The 21,381-nt window shown below is 37.2% G+C and overlaps 1 protein-coding gene and 1 pseudogene across 1 annotated transcript; both read right to left on the bottom strand.

Moving 5' to 3' along the window:
• Nucleotides 1-1,204: 1,204 nt before the first annotated feature.
• Nucleotides 1,205-8,367, bottom strand: LOC136152351 (keratin-associated protein 6-1-like; annotated as a pseudogene).
• Nucleotides 8,368-8,457: 90 nt separating this feature from the next.
• LOC136152352 (keratin-associated protein 6-1) lies at nt 8,458-21,056 on the bottom strand. Its single transcript, XM_065913636.1, has 2 exons — nt 20,908-21,056; nt 8,458-8,725 (listed from the first exon to the last, which is right to left on the bottom strand). The coding sequence occupies exons 1-2, from the start codon at nt 21,054-21,056 to the stop codon at nt 8,458-8,460; spliced, it is 417 nt and encodes a 138-aa protein (XP_065769708.1).
• Nucleotides 21,057-21,381: the final 325 nt, after the last annotated feature.

Here is a 21,381-nt window from a genome sequence, read left to right on the forward strand (position 1 = left end):
AGAATAAAGTAAATAAGAAAGACAAATTCTCATACTTAAAGAGAAAAAAAAAAGCTCTGTTGAGGGATTTTATCTTCCAAGATATCTTACTCCATTCTTGGGAGGTCAACAATTTCATGTGAATCTGTCAACATGAAGTGAGGCATATCCCTCACCTTAAACTAAATAGAGCAGTTGAACTCACTCACGTCCGGGATTTAGAAATCTCATTTCAAAAAAAAAGATAATTGAAAAGTTCCCAAACATACGAATCACAAAAATTATTGGAAAGGCAAATAATTGCAATTAAAACTGTGAAGCCACACAAAAACCAAGAAAAGAAATAACTCAGGACAGATAAAAAACATAGAAATGCTATGCAATAGCTCTAAACAAAAATGTGTCATGAGTTTCTGAAATGGTGTCTTCTTCAAAAAAACAAAATTTTAAAATATAGTAAGGTTTGTTAAAGTTAGGAGGAAGCAGACCAGGGTAGATTTGACTTTGTTTCCTTCTTGAACTGAACAAGCATAAGAAATACTTCTTGCAGAAGTGTGCTAGAATCAAAGATTCGAAGCAGTAATTATGCATCGATGATCACATCTTCCAAAAAAACTTCACACAGATTAAAGTTTTGGTATAAAAGTACTTGGAATATATAGTATTTCCAGGCAATGCTTAGCAAAACTGGCAAATATCACTTTATCGCAATAACCTGATATAATATATGCAATGATTGCTTAACCAGAACTGAAAACGAACATCTATAAAACTGACATTGATGTCAGAACTGAAGGATTTGGTAGAGCAACTGAAGTAGAAATAGAAAAACAAAGGAAAAAAAAAAGATATTCCTAAATAAGACAATTTTTTAATTCAATCAGGGAAAAACCAAAACTGTAAATATCACACTTCAAATAAAAAGAAACCAAGGTTTATTTTTCCAGATTAAACAAGTTTATTAGGAAAAGAGAGAAATGGCTTCAGCATGAAAAACATAAAGGCAGAATCTGTGACCACCATTATAATAGGGGATCATGTGGGAATTCTCAGGATGAATTTCAATTCCTCTACTTAAGAGTTAAATGCATAAAGGGAAGCGTGGGTGTATCAGATGTAGAGGGCATTAAAGGGCACGTCTTCAGCAAGGTTCTGTATACGTGGGGTTCAGAATTGGTGAATCCTGGTGTCCAGGTGTAGAGGATGAGAGTCTTCCGTGGCGTCCTCAATAGTAGTAGCCAAAGCCAGAGCCATAGCCGCATCCATAGCCACTTCCACAGAGAGAGCGGGCGCCATAGCCGTAGCCACTTCCACAGAGAGAGCGGGCGCCATAGCCGTAGCCACTTCCACAGAGAGAGCGGGCGCCACAGCCGTAGCCACAGCCATAGCCACAGCCCAGCCTGCGGAAGCCAGAGCCATAGCAGGAGCCATAGCCACAGCCCAGGCCTCCGTAGCCGTAGCTTCCACAGCCCAGGCCGCCTTAGTAGTTTCCGTAGTAGCCACACATGGTGTTGGTTGTTGAGGTTGTTCTCGGGTAGAGAAGGAGAGTAGAAGTGTCACTTGAGTGTGGAGAGGTCTCCCTGCAGAGGGCCTTTTATACGCCCTCAGTGTGGGTGTGACCCACCACACCTTCATGCCATTGGCTAACTTTATGACCACTCTAATTAGTTTGTTTTTGCTCAACCACAGGATAAAACCTCAAAGTAATTTAGGAAGCTTGTTTTGTTGGCCTGTTTGGGCTCCTCTAATCCAACTGAGGTCTTGAATGAAAGGAGATACCTACATTGCCTGTCCCAAATTATGTGTTCACTTTACCCTCCTCGAACCTTCCTTTATGTCAAAAATGACTATACCGGTAAGACCTCAGTCTTATTTGCTCTTGGTTCCAATTAGCTTCACTCATTTTTTAAACATTTCATAAGCATAACAATCCTTTGACTCATGTGTTTATCTTTCTTCTCTTGATTCGAATTAATTATCTTCTTCAGATATTCAGTTCTCTTTCTATACTGAAACCATAATGTATCTTTCAACTCCAGGATGTTGATATTAACCCAACCAATTAAAACTTCCAAAAAACCAAGTCAGACCAAATGGCATTATGCTTTTCTATTTACACCAATCAACCTAATTCTCACTTGCATTCAATTTTTACTGAAGGACTATAAACTTAAATTTTTCCTTGGAATCCAGTTTCTCCACTTTTTCTTATCAGTAACAGATTAGATTCTGTATCAGTATTTGAGTTATATTCTAAGTAAGTATAAAAAATGCTAAACAACATATATTTATGTATACCAGTGGATTAGACACAGGTCTGGTCCTTCATCAAGATATCTGATCATTATTCTCTTTGTCACCAGTCACACTGAGTTCTCTTGTATAGCCCTAGTATTACTGCTGTCTTAATTCAAGTTAGTGTGATTCTCCACCTCATTGGTTGGCACCAGAAAAGTGTAAATAGTTTTACATCACAGTTAAAATGTAACTTGTGCCTTCTCTTAAAGAAGGGACATGGGGAGGTGTCATTATCCACCCATCCATGTGAAATCTATCAGTAGATTTTTACTTTTCTAATGGTATTTCTAAGTAAAAACAGTTTTACATATATTCTCAACACTTTAGAAAGGGAGAGAGAATACATGATTTTGAATACACCCTTAATTTCAGCCAGTTCTCCTCTAGAAATCACAAGAATGAAGCCATAAGATTTCAAAATCTTTCCAATACATCTATCTTGAGTATATCTGATGAGTCAAAAATTGCTTTTTAGTGAAACAGAATGCTCTCATACTAAAGATCTGATCAAACACATTCATCTAATCAGAAAATAAACATACATTTCTGAGTGTCCTTTCCATGTGTGTGTTTGGTAGGATCATTTTTGTAAAATAGAGTGTTATGACTTTTTTCACCATTTGCTGGGTGAAGATATTAGACCTACAAAACATCTTCATTATATCATTTTCAAATTTCCCATAGAGAAATAAAAGTAGCATCAACTATATTACAATGCAGAATCAATCAAGTGATAAATTAAAACACATTTCTAGGAAAAAACTAATTTAAATAGCCTAATGATCATTCTTCCTCTAGGCTATCAAAGTTCTTAGAACATCACCTGAAATTGGTATGACTAAATTGCCTCACTCAAAAAAAAAAAAAAAAAAAAGCTATAATTAACTGCTTTTTTATTCTTGGAGGGGGAGGAGTGTTTGATTAAAATAGTCATAAAAGGTATTATTATCTTGATAGCAACATTTAATAGGTGACAGTGGTTAATGGATTTAAATGTCAGGGACTCTACCATGACTTTTGATCATTTACAAAATGATAGATGCAGATATATTTAAGTATAAATTAAAGGAATAATATTGCTTCACAAATTTAATAGAACATATTAGGTACTCAAGGATTTAGAATTAAACCCTGCCATTGGCTTTCCTGGTGGCTCAGATGGTAAAGAATCTGCCAGAAATGCAGGAGGCCCAGATTTAATCCCTGGATTGGGAAGATTCCCTGGAGAAAAATGGCTTCCCACTCCAGTATCCTTGCCTGGAGAATTTCATAGACAGAGGAGCCTGGCAGGCTGCAGTTCATGGGGTTGCAAAGCGTCAGACACAGCAGTGACACAGAGTGTCAGACACAGAGCTACTGACACAGCAGTGTCTTCTCTATGCATTCTCCTTATCTTGTCCACAAACTTTCCCTAGTCTCCTACCACTTTGAAGCCACAATTTTATTCCCAAGACTCCATATATGCAGACAGAATGGAAGGTATTATTTAAATAAGATTTTCAACAGATAGAATCTGTATGAATTATATGATCACATGCTGATAGTAACATAGTTTAAATTTGCAATTTGGAATCAACAAACCATCAAATTAGGAGAAGAATCTCTCATTTAAGGCATTTGATTTACTGATAGGTGTCATGACAAATAGCAGAGTTGTTTTGGCTTGGATATATTGGCCATGAGGAATCTTTGAGATAGTCTCAATGCATTTAGTTTGAAATGAGTCCAACAATGCCTGTGGTTTGTCTCACATACCACTTAATTGGTATTGGTTTGCTGTACCCTCTCCTAGGGTATCTTCTTGGATATCTTCCCCACTCAGGGATCAAACCCACCTCTCTCATGTTTCAGGCATTGGCAGGTGGGTTCTTTACCACTAGTGCCACCTGGGAAGCCCATTGTAACAGATTTTAAGCACAAAACTTTTGAAACTGCTCTTCAATTAAGCCTTCTTCTCCTCACATCATGAGCTTCTAAAGCAACTAGTATGGTGGCTGTGACAGCCTGGGGTGTGGCTATGGAAGTGGCTACAGTGGCTGTGGATACACCTGCCAACATCCATGATGCTATAGAAGATACTTGGTTTTCTGGATTCTTCTGAGAGATTCTAGGGTGCTCATCTGTTCAGGATAGTCTATTATAAATAGAGGCATCATATATACATCCAGCATTAATTATACTAAGGATGTTCTTGTCTATAAAACAATGACAACCAAATCTAAGCTACCATGTAACATCAGACTTTTTTTGATTGAATTGCCAGCTTCCAATAATTTAAAAAACATTCATTTGTTCTATGTTATTATTATGTGTATGCATCCTAAGTCGCTTCAGTCATTTCTGACTCTTTGCAATCCTATAGATTGTAGCCGGCCAGGTTCCTCTGTCCATGGTTCTCTTCAGGCAAGGACAGTGGAATGGGTTGTCATGCCCTCCTCCAGGGAAATCTTCCCAACCCAGGGATTGAACCAGTGTCTCTTATATCTTCTGCATTGTCAGATGCCATCTTTACCACTAGCACCACCTGGGAAGCCCATAATTATATGATTGAATACAAACAATCTTGTGTGTGTGTGTGTTGGTTGCTCAGCTATGTCTAACTCTTTGCAACCCCATGGATTGTACTTGTCTGGCTTCTCTGTCCGTAAGATCCCACTTCCATTTTAAAAAATATCTAAATTGATTTTCCATTAAAGGTATTCTGTTTTTCACTCCTACAATGTTTTCATGCATATTTATTGATGTGGATTTCCTGTGATTGTGTGTGTGAGTGTTTGCATGTTGTCTGTGAGATATCTTTCACTGTTTTTAGTTGACAATATATATGTGTGGATAAAAAGCTACATCCAACCAGTGCTTTTCTACTATGAGTTTTTGTGAGCATATTCAGGGGCTACTGTTATCTACCTTGATTACCCCAAAACTTCATCTTCAGAACATCCAAACTTTGGTTAAAGACACTGGCAAAGTAGTATCTCTCTTCTTACCACTTCATGTTATTTCTTTAGTATCTCATTCTTTCCTTTTTTAAAATAACTTTATGTATTTATTTTTGACTGTGCTGGGTCTTTGTTGCTGCACTGGCTACTCTCTAGCTGTGGCTAGTCTTCCCTGCAGTGGTAAATTTGCAGTAATAATAGTGAACATGGCGGTCTCTTTGCAGTGGCTTCTCTTATCGTGGAGCACAGTCTACAGGGCAGTAGTTGAAGCACATGGACTTAGTAGTTGCAGTTCCCGGGCTCTAGAGCACAGGCTCTATAGTTGTGGCACATGAACCTAGCTGCTCCGTGGCATGTGGGATACTCCCAGACCAGGAATTGAACCCGTTTCTCTTGCACTGGCAGGCAGATTCTTTACCACTGAGCCACCAGGGAAGCCCTCCTTCTTTCTTTATATTTTGTACTTGAATATGCCTCTGAGAAGATCTCATCTTTCTTCTAAAGTTTATATTATTGCTAGTTCTTTTCCTCATTGACATCATGTACTTGAACTCATCCTGTTCAGGTTAGCACATGGATGTTGTGAGCTGATTCATAACATTCAGAGTTATTGCAAAGTTATTTTGGTCTGTTTAGTTTGTCTTGTGTGGCAGGTGGTTCCATTGGTCCCTGTCATTGCTGCCTGTAAGTACAGAAAGAATTCCACCAGTCCACGTACTGTGTGTCTTTTGGCAGAGGAGTTGCGTAGTGAGATTTATTTTCAACTCCAGTGTTATCCCCCAAAGCAATAACCTAACAAGAGATATATTACACATCTGAGTATTTTACTTATGTGCTAAAAACAGAAACCATCTTTAAGAAAAATGCATATATATTGGTCTAGCTATCTATCAAGGAGAGATAGTGACTTAGAGAGATTCACAGTAATAATGATGAACCACTTTAACTTATCACTCTCAGAACAGACAGATAAAATAGTAAAAAAATAAAAAAAATTAAAAAAAAACTGATCGAAAAGAAAGAAGACCTGAAAATTTAATTAACAAGGTAGCTTCAATGGATGCATATTCATCTATATACTGATGATGGAAAATAAAGCTTCTTCTCAAGCTTCCACAGAAAATACCAAAAATTGATTGTAAAGAAAGTTAGTACATTTTAAATATAAAAATACTGCCGAAAACATTTTCTGACCGCAATGCAGAGAGAAATGCAGTGCTATTTATACTTGGAGAGTAAATTGTTGATTAAAAAACTCTCAGGCAGAAGAGAAATATAATCTGAGATTATAGAATTTCAAAATAAAAAATGATAATGATAATAGTAACTAGCAGAATCTGCAAGAAAATTTCTAGTAGTAATTAGAAAAACAATCCACAGTACTAAACACTATGAAAAAATTGTACTATAAAATGTTTCAAAGTACTGAACACTATGAAGAAAAAAGCATATGCAAAATAAGAATAAAAGAATGAAACAAGGAGTTTTAAAAATAATATGCATCTTTATGCATATAAATTTGAAAACTTAGATACAATGGATAATTTCCAAGGGGAATACAAAATACCAAACTTGACACCATTACATTCAGAAATTATAAAGAAAGTGAGTATCATGGAAGAAACAAACGAAAAATAATCATTATGTAAATACTACATAAATTATGACCTACCTAGACAGCATATTAAAAAGCAGAAACATTACTTTGCAACAAAGGTCCGTGTAGTCAAAGTGTAGTCATTGGTTTTCCCAGTAGTCATGTATGGATGTGAAAGTTGGACTATAAAGAAAACTGAGAGCTGAAGAATTGATGCTTTTGAACTGTGGTGTTGGAGAAGACTCTTGACAGTCACTTGGACTGCAAGGAGATCTAAGCAGTCCATTCTAAATGAAATCAGCCCTGAATATTCATTGGAAGGACTGATGCTGAAGCTGAAACTCCAATACTTTGGCCACCTGATGCGAAGAACTGACTCATTAGGAAAGACTCTGATGCTGGGAAAGATTGAGGGCAGGAGGAGAAGGGGACTACAGAGGATGAGATGGTTGGATGGCATCACCAACTCGATGGACATGAGTTTGAGTAAACTCTGAGAGTTGGAGATGGACAGGGAGGCCTGGCGCGCTGCAGTCCATGGGGTCACAAAGAGTCGGACACGACTGAGCGACTGAACTGACTGACACAAATTATTCTAGATTCAGATAATTATTTGGGGCAAATTCTACCAAATCTTCAGAGATAAAATAACTTTATATGCTATAAATTGTTTGACAGCACTGAAAATTAAGGAAATTTCCATTGATATCAGTACCTTTTGCTATCAATGCCTTAGTCATGCCCTCCTCTTGAGAATGGACAGGACTTGTTATTTACTTCTAACAATGAAATATAACAAACAACTTAATAAAATGCATGTGATCATGTGTGTGTGTTTCTGACACATAAAATTGTATGGCATTGTAGAACCCATCTTGCTAGAGTAACTTTCTAATCTTTCCAAGCCTTGAGAAGGCACACAGCCATATTTGGAACCAATATGGCAAGGAGGAGGCTCAGACAAGTGAAGAATCTGCCTGAAATGCAGGAGATCTGGGTTCAGTCCCTGGGTTGAGAAGATCCCCTGGAGGAGGGTATGGCAACCCACTCCAGTATTCTTGCCTGGAGAATCCCCATGGACAGACGAGCCTGTTGGGCTACAGTCCATGGGGTCATAAAGAGTCAGACATGATGAGTGACTAAGCATAAAACACAACACATATGGCAGGGAGCTACAGCCAGCCTCCTGAAGCCAAGGCTGGCCTCCAACAGCCAGGCGGCAAAGGCCTCCCACCAACAGTCAATGTTGAGCCCCTCAGCTGTGCAAACACAAGGAATAGAATTCTGCCAAAAAGTGTCTGTAAGTAATATTGGATATCAAATAACTGACACAAAAACCAGAATTGCTGTTTGCATCGAACAAGTTTATTAGGTTAAGACAAAGACAGCATGGAAGGCATCAAGTCAGTTACTATGGTATCACCATCTTGATGAAACTCTGAGGTCAAGGTGGATTTCACTTTATGTCTCTTACTGATGTAAATTCAGAGAATGTAGGTTAGAAGGTAGGCTAGGAATAGTCCACACTAAACTTCCTTGCTGTGGGATAACCATCACCCAGAGGAAAGGCACAGAACATGAGGGCTTCAGAGCTGGTGAATCCTGGTGTCCAGGTGTAGAGGATGAGAGTCTTCCGTGGCGTCCTCAATAGTAGTAGCCAAAGCCAGAGCCATAGCCGCATCCGTAGCCACTTCCACAGAGAGAGCGGGCGCCATAGCCGTAGCCACGTCCACAGAGAGAGCGGGCGCCATAGCCGTAGCCACAGCCGTAGCCACAGCCCAGCCTGCGGAAGCCAGAGCCATAGCAGGAGCCATAGCCACAGCCCAGGCCTCCGTAGCCGTAGCTTCCACAGCCCAGGCCGCCATAGTAGTTTCCGTAGTAGCCACACATGCTGTTGGTTGTTGAGGTTGTTCTCGGGTAGAGAAGGAGAGTAAAAGTGTCACTTGAGTGTGGACAGTTCTCCTTGCAGAGGGCCTTTTATACGCCCTCAGTGTGGGTGTGACCCACCACACCTTCATGCCACTGGCTAGCTTTATGACTGATCTAATTAGTGTGTTGCTCACAACCAAAGATGAAACCTCTGAGAAATTCAGTAGCTTTGTTGTGTTGACATCTCAGTTTGGATTCCTTTTATCTAATTGAGCATTTAAATTAGAGGAGACATAAACTCACACCTATACAGTCCTACCCCAGATTACATGTTCATTTTAACTTCTTAGAACCATTCCTTATATCATAAAAATAAAATATGTTACTTATTGGATCCCTAGGATCCAGTTGGATCACTAGGGTTGTTATTTTGTAACATTTTATACCAAAAAAATTACTTTGAATCTTAAATTGTGATCTAAATCGTTGCTTTTTTTCAGAAATTCAGTGTCTTTTCTAAGCAAAATCATAATGGATCTTTCATGTCCACAAAGTTGATTATTTTACTTATTAAAATGTCAGGGGAATCAGTTCTGAAAAAAATGCCTTCTACTTTCTTATGTATCGATGAGTGTAAATTTTATTTATGTTCAACTTCTAGTGAAGAACATAATAGAAGTAGTTCTCTGGAACCCAATTTCTACATTTTCCTTTCCCCCCTAAGTAATTAGTTAATTTTTAAAGTGACTTTTCAACTTTCATGTTTGTGTTAATAATAAACTAGAGAAGTGTTTCTTTCTCAATCAGTCAGTTCAATCAATTCAGTCACTCAGTCGTGTCTGACTCTGTGACCCCATGCACTGCAGCACGCCAGGCCCCCAGTCCATCACCAACTCCAGGAGTTTACTCAAACTCATGTCCATTGAGTCCATGATGCCATCCAACCATCTCATCCTCCGTCCTTCACTCCTCCTTCCACCTTCAATCTTTCCCAGCATCAGGATTTTTTCAAATGAGTCAATTCTTCACATAAGGTGGCCAAAGTATTGGAGTTTCAGCTTCAATATATCAAATCAAGAGCTTTGTAACCTGCTATACTGAGCTCTCTTGCATAGCCCTTGAATTACAACTTGTCTTCATTCAAATGGCTGTGATAACTCATCCTTTTGGGTAGCCAAAGAAAAATAGTAGTAGGGTTATAGATAAAAAGTGTATTTCTGTGTCTTTAAGAAAATCCTTGTGGGAAAGCAGCTTTATTTGTACATCACAAGAATTTCTGATATATAGTGATAATTCTTCTTCAAAATATTATTTTTATAGGTAACTTCAGGTAACCATGGGCTTCCTTAGTGACTCAAATGGTAAAGAATATGCCTACAATGCAGGAGACCTGAGTTCTATCCCTGGGCCGATAAGATGCCCTGGAGAAGGAAATGGCAACCCACTCCAGTATTCTTGCCTGGGCAATCCCATGGACAGAGAAGCTTGTTGGGCCACAGTTCATGGGTTGTGACAAGTCAAATACCACTGAGTGACTATCTTTTCAGGTAACCTTAGATAGGAATTAGAGAGTAAAATTTGGGACTGGTTTACACTGCAGTGAATATGGCTTAAGAATTCAGACATCCTCTGCACTTCAGTCAACTCTCTCAGGGGATCATAACAATATAGACATAGATTTTGTTAAGTTACCTGATTCATCTAACATCATAACTATGCAAATGGGTCAAGAGAACATAGCATCTTAATGAAACACAAAAGTATTTTCATTCTGGAGATCAGATCTTTAGCGCATTCAACTGTTCTTCCATCACGTGTTTTTGAAACTATTTTGCATGTGTTTCTTGTTAGGTGCATTTTCATAACATAAATATGCTATTGTGACATTTAATTCACTATCTACTGGATTGAGATATTGTAAGCAGAGGACATCTTCAATTTCTATATAGAAACGAGCAATAGCTTCAGCTTCCACAGTGCAAAATCAGTCAGACAATAACTTAATTTTTTTAGTAAAAACTAGTTGGAATAACAGAACAATTAATCTTCAGAGATATTTAAGTCCTTAGAACAGTGACTAATTTTGGTAAGCCATAATTTTATAAGTTAATTTTTAAAAAAAAATACTACAAGTAACCTGTAGTTTTGTGTTTCTGATTTTAATATATAGAATACATTATTTTTTTACCACACAATATTCATAATTACAACATTTACTAGATTTTTTTCTCCTATTATTTATTTTCAAGAATTAATTTGCTTCTCCCTAATTGAGTTGCCCTCTGTGATCATATCGGTGTGAGCTTTGCACAGCATTACTTTTTTCTCCGATTCTTTTCTGGTGTGTTCTGGATATACTCAATTCTCAAATATATTCCAAAAAATAAAGCAAGTCTTATTTCACCCTTAATACCCTTCAAAGTAATCTTTATTGCCATATTCTGCTTATACATATGACAGCAAAATGCCATACGTATACTTCCATGGAGGCATTTTAGTATCTCTTTAACACTTCAATTATAATTTTTGGTGTTTGGCCTCCACTACTGTACTGAAATGCTCCTGCAGAGATAATCAAGACTTCCCTGGTGGTCCAGTGGTTAAGACTCAATGCTTCCACTGCAGAGGGTATGGGTTCCACCCCTGGTAGGGAAACTTAGATCCCATATGCTATGGGGCATGGCCAAATACAAAATAAGCAAACAAAAATCACCGAGTCTTGTCAAATACAGAGGTCAAGTGTTCATTTTCCCCAGCTTCTGAGTACATTTAGGTCCACCAACCTCCTTTTTTTATTCCTAAAAACTCCAACCTTTAGCTTCACCCTATGCACACAGCTTTGGTTCATTTCCCACCTCAGCAGCTGTTGCTTCTCAGTATCCTCTCTAATCTGCTCAGATTTTGCCCTCAAATCTTAGAGTTCCTAGAGATGTGTTCAAACCACTCATATAATCTCTAGTCTCTACCTGTTTAATTGGAGCACTTTGGGTGCATTCTTTTGTTCAATCAATTTCAATTCCATTTTCAGTCTTATTACTTCATATATAATTTTCATATATATTTCCAATGTTATTCCATATATCTTCAAATTAACACTGTTATTTTCATAGATGAATAGTGATTAGAAATTTAAGACAGATTGCATTCATCATTCTCTACACTCCCCAGCCTAATTTCTTCTCCATCTCATAGCACGCATGGCACAAATTAGATCTAATTCTCCTTTACCAAAATCCTGTAAGTGTTCCACATTGGAATTGCTAGATACCAGACATGCAATTAGATTTCAATTTCAAAATATTGAATTTCAAAGCTGAAATTTGGAAGATTGGATTTTCCAAAGATTGCAAGAGGGATACTTATACTAAAAATAATTTGTTTATGTGACATTCAAATTTAACTGATTTGTTTGCACTTTTATGTGCTACACCTGGATACATCTTGGGAAACATAGCTGACATAATCCAACATGTAAAAGCTATGACCACATCCATCAGTTCATCTGGTAACCCCTTTCCTCTCCGTTAAAAATTCACACTTCTATGAGTGGATTTTCAGTCCTTCAAACAGACCCACTTTGTTTCCACTTTAGGCTTTCTGCTCTCCAGTTCTTGAAGTAACAGTCAGAATGACTTTGCATTCTCTCTTCTCCTGGAGAAGCTTTTTCTGAGTACTCAGTTTGAAGACATCCCTTACAAATAAGTCTTTAAATTCCCCATAACTGACAGTGGTTTAGTGTTTACATAAACCCATCACTATCAGAAATTAACTCATTCATTTCTTATATCTTTGTCTGTCTTGAATTTCCTGATCTGGGTTAATCTAGATTATATGCTCCATAAAAATATTGACTTTATCTGGTATGTTCACTGCTCCATAGTCAATAGTGTCCAGTATATGACTGGTATTTAACAAAGTTTGATGCATGGAAGAAGTCATAAATGATCAAATAAATGAAATGGAAAGAGTACTTTTATATTTCTTTCGAACTTCTTAATTGAAATAATTTTAGATTTATAAAAAGTTACTTAAACCTACAAAAAAATCTCATATATCCATTACTCAATGTCCCTTAATATCTTTTATAACCATAATGCAATTATCAAGCCAAATAAATTAATTTTGTACAAAACTCTTAACTATAGATTCTTACTTCATCATTTGTTTCATTAGCATCTTTTTTTTTTCTTTTTTTAGTTTCCAGGATCCAATTCACATTGTCTTTGCTCCCAAATATGTTCAGTCTTTTCCAATAAGTGAGAGGTACTCCATCTTTCCTTCAGTTTCATGTCCTTTAAAGTTTTAAAGAGTTGGATATTTAGTAGTTCAATTCAGTTCAGTTGCTCAGTAGTGTCCAACTCTGTGATCCCATGGACTATAGCCCAAGAGGCCTCCCTGTCCATCACCAACTCCCAGGTTTGCTCAAACTCATGTCCATCGAGTCAGTGATGCCATCCAACCTTCTCATCCTCTGTCGTCCCCTTCTCCTCCTGCTTTCAATCTTTCCCAGCATCAGGGTCTTTTCCAATTAGTCAGTTCTTTGCATCAGGTGACCAAAGTATTGGAGCTTCAGCTTCAGCATCAGTCCTTCCAATGACTATACAGGACTGATTTCCCTTAGGATGGACTGATTTGATCTCCTTGAATTCCAAGGAACTCTCAAGAGTCTTCTCCAACACCACAGTTTGAAAGCATCAGCTCTTCGGCACTCAGCTTTCTTTATAGTTCAACTCTCACATCCATATGTGACTACTGGCTTTGACTAGACACATCTTTGTTGGCAAAGTGATGTCTCTGCTTTTTAATATGCTATCTAGGTTGGCCATAGCTTTTCTTCCAAGGAGCAAGTGTCTTTTAATTTCATGGCTACTGTCACCATCTGCAGTGATTTTGGAGCCCAAAATAAAGTCTGTCACTGCTTCCATTGTTTTCCCATCTATTTTCATGAAGTGATGGGACTGGATGCCATGATCTTAGTTTTCTGAATGTTGAGTTTTCAGCCAACTTTTTCACTCTACTCTTTCACTTTCATCAAGAGGCTCTTTAGTTCTTCTTCACTTTTTGCCATATGAGTGTCATATTTAGTAGAATATTTCCCAATTTGGGTTTGTCTGAAGTTCCCTCATACCTATGCTGAGGTTGTACATTTCAGCAGAATACCAAAAGAGATGTGCCTTTTTCAGTATGGTATATCAGGAGACACATCACATCCGTAAATCTTTGAGAGTTTCTGGGATCATTTTTAAAGTCTAATTTCTAATGGAATATGTCCTTCTCTAATCCTTCCTGTATCTCCAGGGTAAATGAGGTTAACCTTCATGGTCTTGCCTTGGTTTTGTGTCATGTATAAAATTATTGATACCCATTTATGCCAAGTATAAACCAAAGTGTAGTATATAACATTGCTTCTCAATAAAAGTTATAATACAGTTATTCAATGTGTACAAGTGAACTGTGCCACCCCATCATCTGTCCTACAAAAATCCCATCCTTCTCTTCCCCTTCAAAGCCACCCTTTTGTTTCCAGGTCTACATATATGCAGGTAGAAGGTTTTAATTTAGTTCTTAAATTAAAATAAACTTTTCAACAAGCTGAAACTTCATGGGTTAAATGAACTCATGGAGCTAGTAACAGTTTAAATTTGGAATCTAGAATAAACATCAAGTCACAAATCTCTCTTCCTAAAGGCATACAATATATTGATAGGCATCATGACACACACTACAGATATCTTGGCTTGGATACGTTGGTCATGAGGAATTCTTGAGATAGTTTTAATGCCAGTTTAGCTTGATATGTGAGTCCAGCAATGCCTGTGGTTTATTGCACGTGGCACTCATTTGGTAAATAAGGTACTGTGCAGATTATAAACTTAAAACTCATGACACTGAATCGTCTCTTCAGCTGAATCTTCTCCACACACCATGATCTTCTACAGCAACTATTATGGTGATTTGGGTTATGGCTTTGGCGACCTGAGATGTAGCTATGGATATGGTTATGGTAGCTGTAGACATATCTGTTATCATCCATGTTGCTATGGAAGATACTGCTCTTCTGGTTTCTTCTGAGAAATTCTAGATTGCTCATCTTTTCAGGATGTTCTCTTATGAGGATCCATGTATGCCTCCCACATTTTTATATTAAGGATGATCATGTCTGTTAAAAAATGAGTACCAAATTTAAGCTATTATGCAACATCAGAATTTTCTATTGAATTGCCAGTTTCCAACAATTTATAAAAATATTCATCTATCTTACTACTATATGATTCAATGCAATTTTTTTGTTGTTCAGTCACTAAGGTCTGATTCATTGAGACCCATGGACTACAGGAAGCCAGGTTTCTCTGTTCTTCACTATCTCCCAGAACTTGCTCAAACGCATGTACTTAGAGTCAGTGATGCCATTCAACCATCTCATCCTCTGTCACCCCCTCCCCTACCCTCAGTCTTTTACAGCATCAGAGTCTTTTCTATGAGTCAGCCCTTCATATCAGGTGGCCAAAAGACTGGAGCTTCAGCTTCAGCATCAGTCCTTCCAATGAATATTCAGGGTTGATTTCCTTTATAATTGTCTGGTTTGATCTCCTTGTAGTCCAAGGGACTCTCAAGAGTTTTCTCCAGCACTGGAGTTCAAAAGTATCAATTTTTCAGCACTCAGTCTTCCTTATGGTCCAGCACTCACAACCACATGTGACTACTGGTAAAGCCCTAGCTTTGACTGTAACGGACCTTTGTTGGCAAAGTGATGTTTCTGCTTGTTAATATGCTATTTAGGTTTGTCGTAGTTTTTCTTCCAAGAAGTATATTTCTTTTAACTTTGCGGCTACTGTCACTATCAGCAGTGATTTTGGAACCCAAGAACTTAAAATCTGTCACTGCTTCCACTTTTTACCTATTTATTTGCCATGAAGGAATGGGACCAGATTCCATGATCTCAGTTTTTTGAATGTTGAGTTTTAATCCAGCTTTTTCACTTTCGTATTTCACCCTCATCAAGAGGCTCTTTAGTTTCTCTTCCCTTTCTCCCATTAGGGTAGTATCATCTGAATCTGAGGTTGTTGATATTTCTCCCAGCAATCTTGATTCCAGCTTGTGATTCATCTAGCCTGGCATTTTACATGATATATTTTGCATATGAGTTAAATAAGCAGGGTGACAATATACAACTTTGATGCACTCCTTCCCCAATTTTCAACCAGTCCATTGTTCCATGTCCAATTCTATCTGTTGCTTCTTGACCTGTATACAGGTTTCTCAGAAGATCAGTCTTATCCACTTCCCTTTGGGAAAATGTCTGAATTGATTTTTTGTTCAAATGTCTCTGTTTTCCCTACCTACAATACTTTGACATATATTATTTATGTAGATTTATTTTATTGTGTGTTTTGTGTGAGGTGTTTGGCCCTTTCACTATCCATAGTACAAGATAATTTTTTTTATTAAAAGCATCTTGATTTTTAAAAATCTTTTATATATAAAAAAAAAGATAGTCACTCTGTTTCAGTTAGCTCAAAGTTCTTGTGGAGTATGATTAATAATTTTTAGAGTTTTTGCAGCTATGTTTGCAGTCTGTTTGGCTCATCTTGTGTCACTGGCTGTCTCTCTGCTCCCTGACATTGCTGCCTGAAAGTGCAGAAGCAATTTCATCAGCCAAGTCTCTGTCTTTTGGTGGAGTAGGAGAATAGCAATATTCCCCATATATCTTCCTTATTTTCAAGATGTGTTTACAGAGGACAGGAGACTGTCAGGTACATGAGGACAGAGTCTTCCTTAACTTGGAAATGATTTCCTTTAAATAACTAGAGGTATGGCTTACCACTGAATAATAAATATTTATGTAAAAAGAAGAGGACATTTAAAACATCAGTGTTCCAAACTTCTTTAAAAAGCAAATAGGAAGGGAAAATTTTAATATAAACACTTTTAAGTATAATGTAAGGAGAATAAAGGAAAAATGAAGACACAAGAACAATTAATTCAATATAAAATGAATAAACTATAAAGAAAATCAGTAATTCCTCAAGCTGGTAGTTTGAACAGATCTATCGAAATGATGAATTCTAGAGTTTGATCAAGAATATAGGTGAGAGATTACAAATTATGAGTGTGAAGAATCCAAGAATAAACATTTTTTAAGATCTCACAAGCTCCAAACATAATGGATAACATGAAAGATGTTAGTTCAATAATTTCACAACACAGCTGAAATGGAAAAATTTCCTTTAAACACACCAATTATCCAAACCAACTCCAGTAAATCTGAGTCAGTCAGTTCAGTTGCTCAGTCGTGTCCGACTCTTTGCAAACCCGTGGACTGCAGCAAACCAGGCTTTCCTGTTCATCACGTACTCCCAAAACTTGCTCAAACTCATGTCCATAGAGTCAGTGATGCCATTCAACCATCTCATCCTCTGTCATCCCCTTCTCCTACTGCCTTCAATCTTTCCCAGCACTAGGGACTTTTTTGATGAGTCAGTTCTTTGCATCAGGTGGCCAAAAGTATTGGGGTTTCAGCTTCAGCATCAGTCCTTCCAATGAATATTCAGGGTTGATTTCCTTTAGGATTGATTTGTTGGATCTCCTTGCAGTCCAAGGGACTCTCAAGAGTCTTCTCCAACACCATAGCTCAAAAGCATCAATTCTTTGGTGCTCAGCTTTCTTTATAGTCCAACTCTCACATACATACATCAGTTCAGTTCAGTTCAGTCGCTCAGTCATGTCCGACTCTTTGCAACCCCATGGACTGCAGTATGCCAGGCTTCCCTGTCCATCACCAACTCCCAGAGGCTACTCAGACTCAAAGTCCATTGAGTTGGTGATGCCATCCAACCATCTAATCCTCTGTTGTCCCCTTCTCCTCCCGCCTTCAATCTTTCCCAGCATCAGCGTCTTTTCAAAAGAGTCAGCTCTTCACATCATGTGGCCAAATTATTGGAGTTTCAGCTTCAACATCAGTCCTTCCAGTGAACATCCAGGACTGATCTTCTTTAGGATGGACTGGTTGGATCTCTTTGCAGCTCAAGGGACTCTCAAGAGTCTTCTCCAACACCACAGTTCAAAAGCATCAATTCTTTGGCACTGAGCTTTCTTTACATTCCAACTCTCACATCCATACATGACTACTGGAAAGATCAAACCTTTGACTAGATGGACCTTTGTTGGCAAAGTAACGTCTCTGTTTTTTAATATGCTGTCTAGGTTGGTCATAACTTTTCTTCCAAGGAGCAAATATCTTTTAATTTCATGACTGCAATCACAATCTGCAGTGATTTTGGAGTCCAAGAAAATTAAGTCTGTCACTATTTCCATTGTTTCTCCATCTATTTGCTATGGAGTGATGGGACCAGATGTCATGATCTTAGTTTTTTGAATGTCAAGTTTTCAGCCAGCTTTTTCACTCTCCTCTTTCACTTTTATCAAGAGGTTCTTTAGTTCCTCTTCGTTTTCTGCCATAGGAGTGATATCATCTGCATTTCTGAAGTTATTGATATTTCTCCTGTCAATCTTTATTCCAGCTTGTGCTTCATCCAGCCCAGCGTTTCTCATGATGTACTCTGTATACAAGTTAAATAAGCAGCATGACAATAAGCAGCCTTGATATACTTCTTTTCCAGTTTGGAAACAGTCTGCTGATGTCTAGCTCTAACTGCTGCTTCTTGGCCTGCATACAGATTTGAGTAGCACTTTATCTAATAAAGAAAATGAATGCATAGTTAAAAACAAATTTCCCCTAAATAAACTTTAGGCATAGATATCTTCAGTGGTAAATTCTATTAAATATTTACACAGCATATTTATGGGTACCTTAAGAAAATTACTTGCTTGTTTTGCTTTAAGAAAATTACAGAGTCTGGGAACTTGACTTCAAATATTTTTCTCTAAAAGCACTAGTAAGCAATAGATATTTTTAACTTATGAGTATTTTATTTAATACACGAAAAACACAAAAGCTATCTTTATGAAGAATCATTTATATTTATCTATCTAACTATATCTAGGAGAAGCAGATAATAACACACTAATAATGGATGACTTTCCTCAGAACAAGACAGATAAAGTAGAAATAATAAGTAAAGCCTAAAAAATATAATCAATTAGGTAAAGCTTATAATATACTGATCTTTGCATCCCATAATATAAAGTGAATCTTCTTTTCCAACACCCACAGAACAAACACCATAATAGATCATATATTTAATATTAATGTTACACAGAATTAGCATCTTTTGTAGAGTAGAAATACAAGCAAGAATACTTCTTTACCTCATACAACAAAACTCATAATTACTGGGGAAAGGAAAGAATAGGAAATCCCTTTAAAAATAAAATCAAGCAATAGGGAAAACAGTGAGTTCTTTACAACCTAGAAAATAAGAAATCTTCTATTAGGAAAACTTGGGGGGTAAAAGATGAAATATGAATGAAATTATAGATTTTTAAATAACTAATGAAAATGATCCATAATAGTCTTTGAGAAATATTTAAAGCAGTGTTTAAAGAAAACTTCATAGCACCAAACACCTTTATCACTAAAAATAAAAGAAAAATCAATATTTCAGTCAGAACACTTCATAAAGGAGAAATAAAAAAAAAAAAAAACAGAAAAGGAAAAAATAGATCAAAAAACAGAAAGTAATGAGAATAAGAAGTGACTTAAATAACCAGCCAAAGTGCTGTTATTGGAAAGAATTAACAGAATTATTAATTACTTGCTAACTTGAAGAAAAAAGAGAAAAATCACATACAAAATAAATAGCAAAAGAAAAATGAGCATTAGAAAGGAAGAAATTTGAAACACCATATGAAACTACTTTTCAGAACTTTGTAAATCTGAAAACAAAGGTGAAATGGATAATTTCCTAGCAAAATACAAATTACCAAAATGGATACTGTTAATTATAGAGATCAAAAACGTACCAATTTCCTTGGAAGGAAAAGAGGATATTATTAACAAAATAGCCTACATAAAAGCCTAGTCCCAGATGAAGTCTCAGAATTCTATCAAATTTTCAAGCACAAGAAAATCCTAATACTGTAAGAATTGTTAAAGAGCACTGAAAATGAACAACTTCCTAATTTCTTGTATGAAAAATGTGTAGCATTGAGTCTGTGGTAGGAAACTTGCCCCTTTGATTCCTAATTTTGATGTAAATATTTTTGTGTGATCCTCTCCCTGTGACTATGAGACCTGTGACTTATTTGTAGACAGTAAAATATGGCAAGTATATATTATTATGTGTGATTATGTGATTATGTTACACAAGACTGTGTTACCTCTCTTGCTGGAGTCTTCTTCCTCCTTGCTGGCTTTGAGTAAACAAGCATCCCATGTTTGGGAATTTACTTGGGAAGGGAATATGGGCAGTCTTTTGTGGCCAAGAATAGCTTCTAGAAGACATCCTGCAAGGGGCTCTGGTCAACAGCCAGCAAGAAAATAAGTCTTTCATTTATACAGCTAAAAGCAACTGCCAACAGCAACATGAACTTGGAAGTGGATCCTACCCCAGATAAGCCAGCATTTTTAATTAGGACATTATGAGATGTTGAAGCTTTTCAGCCCATATCTGAAATAGTGTTTTTATCTTAATATTATAGTCCCCCATGCCTGCCAAATATTTTTACAATCTATTGCTAGCTTGAGATGCAATTCATTATTAAATTATTCTTAATGTTATATCTCTCATACCTTTAAAATGGACAGAAGTGATATCTGGCTTTGTGTTAAGAGTTTTCCGACATAACTTAACTTATTCCGTCAGAAGCAGAGGAGGAAACTGAAGTCTACAGAAAGTAAGTTACTTTCCTAAGACAACTTATATTTGAACTGATAAAGAAACTAACCTAAGAATAATAAGAGAAAAATAGCTCCCCAAGAAAGTAATTGTTGGCTTTCTTAAAAACTGAAACAGAAACACTATCAGAAATACTGAAAATCAAATAACTGACATAGTGACCAGAGTTTCTGTTTAGATTGAACAAGTTTATTAGGTTAACAGAGAAGCAAGCTCCAGCGTGAATGTCAAGGCAATTTCTTGACACCATCATCCTAACAAAAGCAGAAATCTGGGGTCGCATGTGAATTTCACCATCTCCATTTAATGGAGTAAATTCAGGGAATTTGTAGGTTATATGGTCAGGCAACAGCAGACCGTACTAGATTGCCATGATATAAGATAATCATCATCTAGGGAAAGACACAGAATATATAGGGTTCAGAACTGGTGAATCTTGATGTCCAGGTGCAGAGGGGGAGACTCTTCCATGGCGTTCTCAATAGTAGTAGCCAAAGCCAGAGCCATAGCCAGAGTCACACCCATAGCCACAGCCAAGGCCTCCATAGCTACATCTTCCATAACCATGGCCCCCATCGTAGCTTTCATAGTAGCCACACATGATATTAGTGTTGAGGCTTTCCATGGACAGAGAAGGAGCATAGGTGACTTCAGTCCGGACAACTTCCCTGTAGAGGGCCTTTTCTATATACTTAGTGTGGATGGGAACCACTACACAAGTCATGATGCTGTTGGCTAATTTGCAGGACCAGTGTGAGTAATTTGCTGATTCCTGGCTTTTAGTCATGGCCTCAGGGGGCTTGAGGATCTTTGCTAATGTTTAGTCACACCTGAATCATTTGTGAGCCATTAGTAAGAAAAACTGTCTCATATTCAAAACTCTGTTCATATAAGATCTTCA

Source organism: Muntiacus reevesi, chromosome 21 (genome assembly GCF_963930625.1).
Source record: "Muntiacus reevesi chromosome 21, mMunRee1.1, whole genome shotgun sequence".
Classification (NCBI taxonomy): domain Eukaryota; kingdom Metazoa; phylum Chordata; class Mammalia; order Artiodactyla; family Cervidae; genus Muntiacus; species Muntiacus reevesi.

What these genes read in the sequence shown, in the direction of transcription:
- LOC136152352 (XM_065913636.1), bottom strand. Translation starts at nt 21,056, where the DNA reads ATGGGGGCCATGGTTATGGAAGATGTAGCTATGGAGGCCTTGGCTGTG. An exon ending in CTGGACATCAAGATTCACCA is followed by an intron (nt 8,726 to 20,907) that starts GTTCTGAACCCT and finishes TCTCTACCCGAG; the next exon opens with AACAACCTCAACAACCAACA.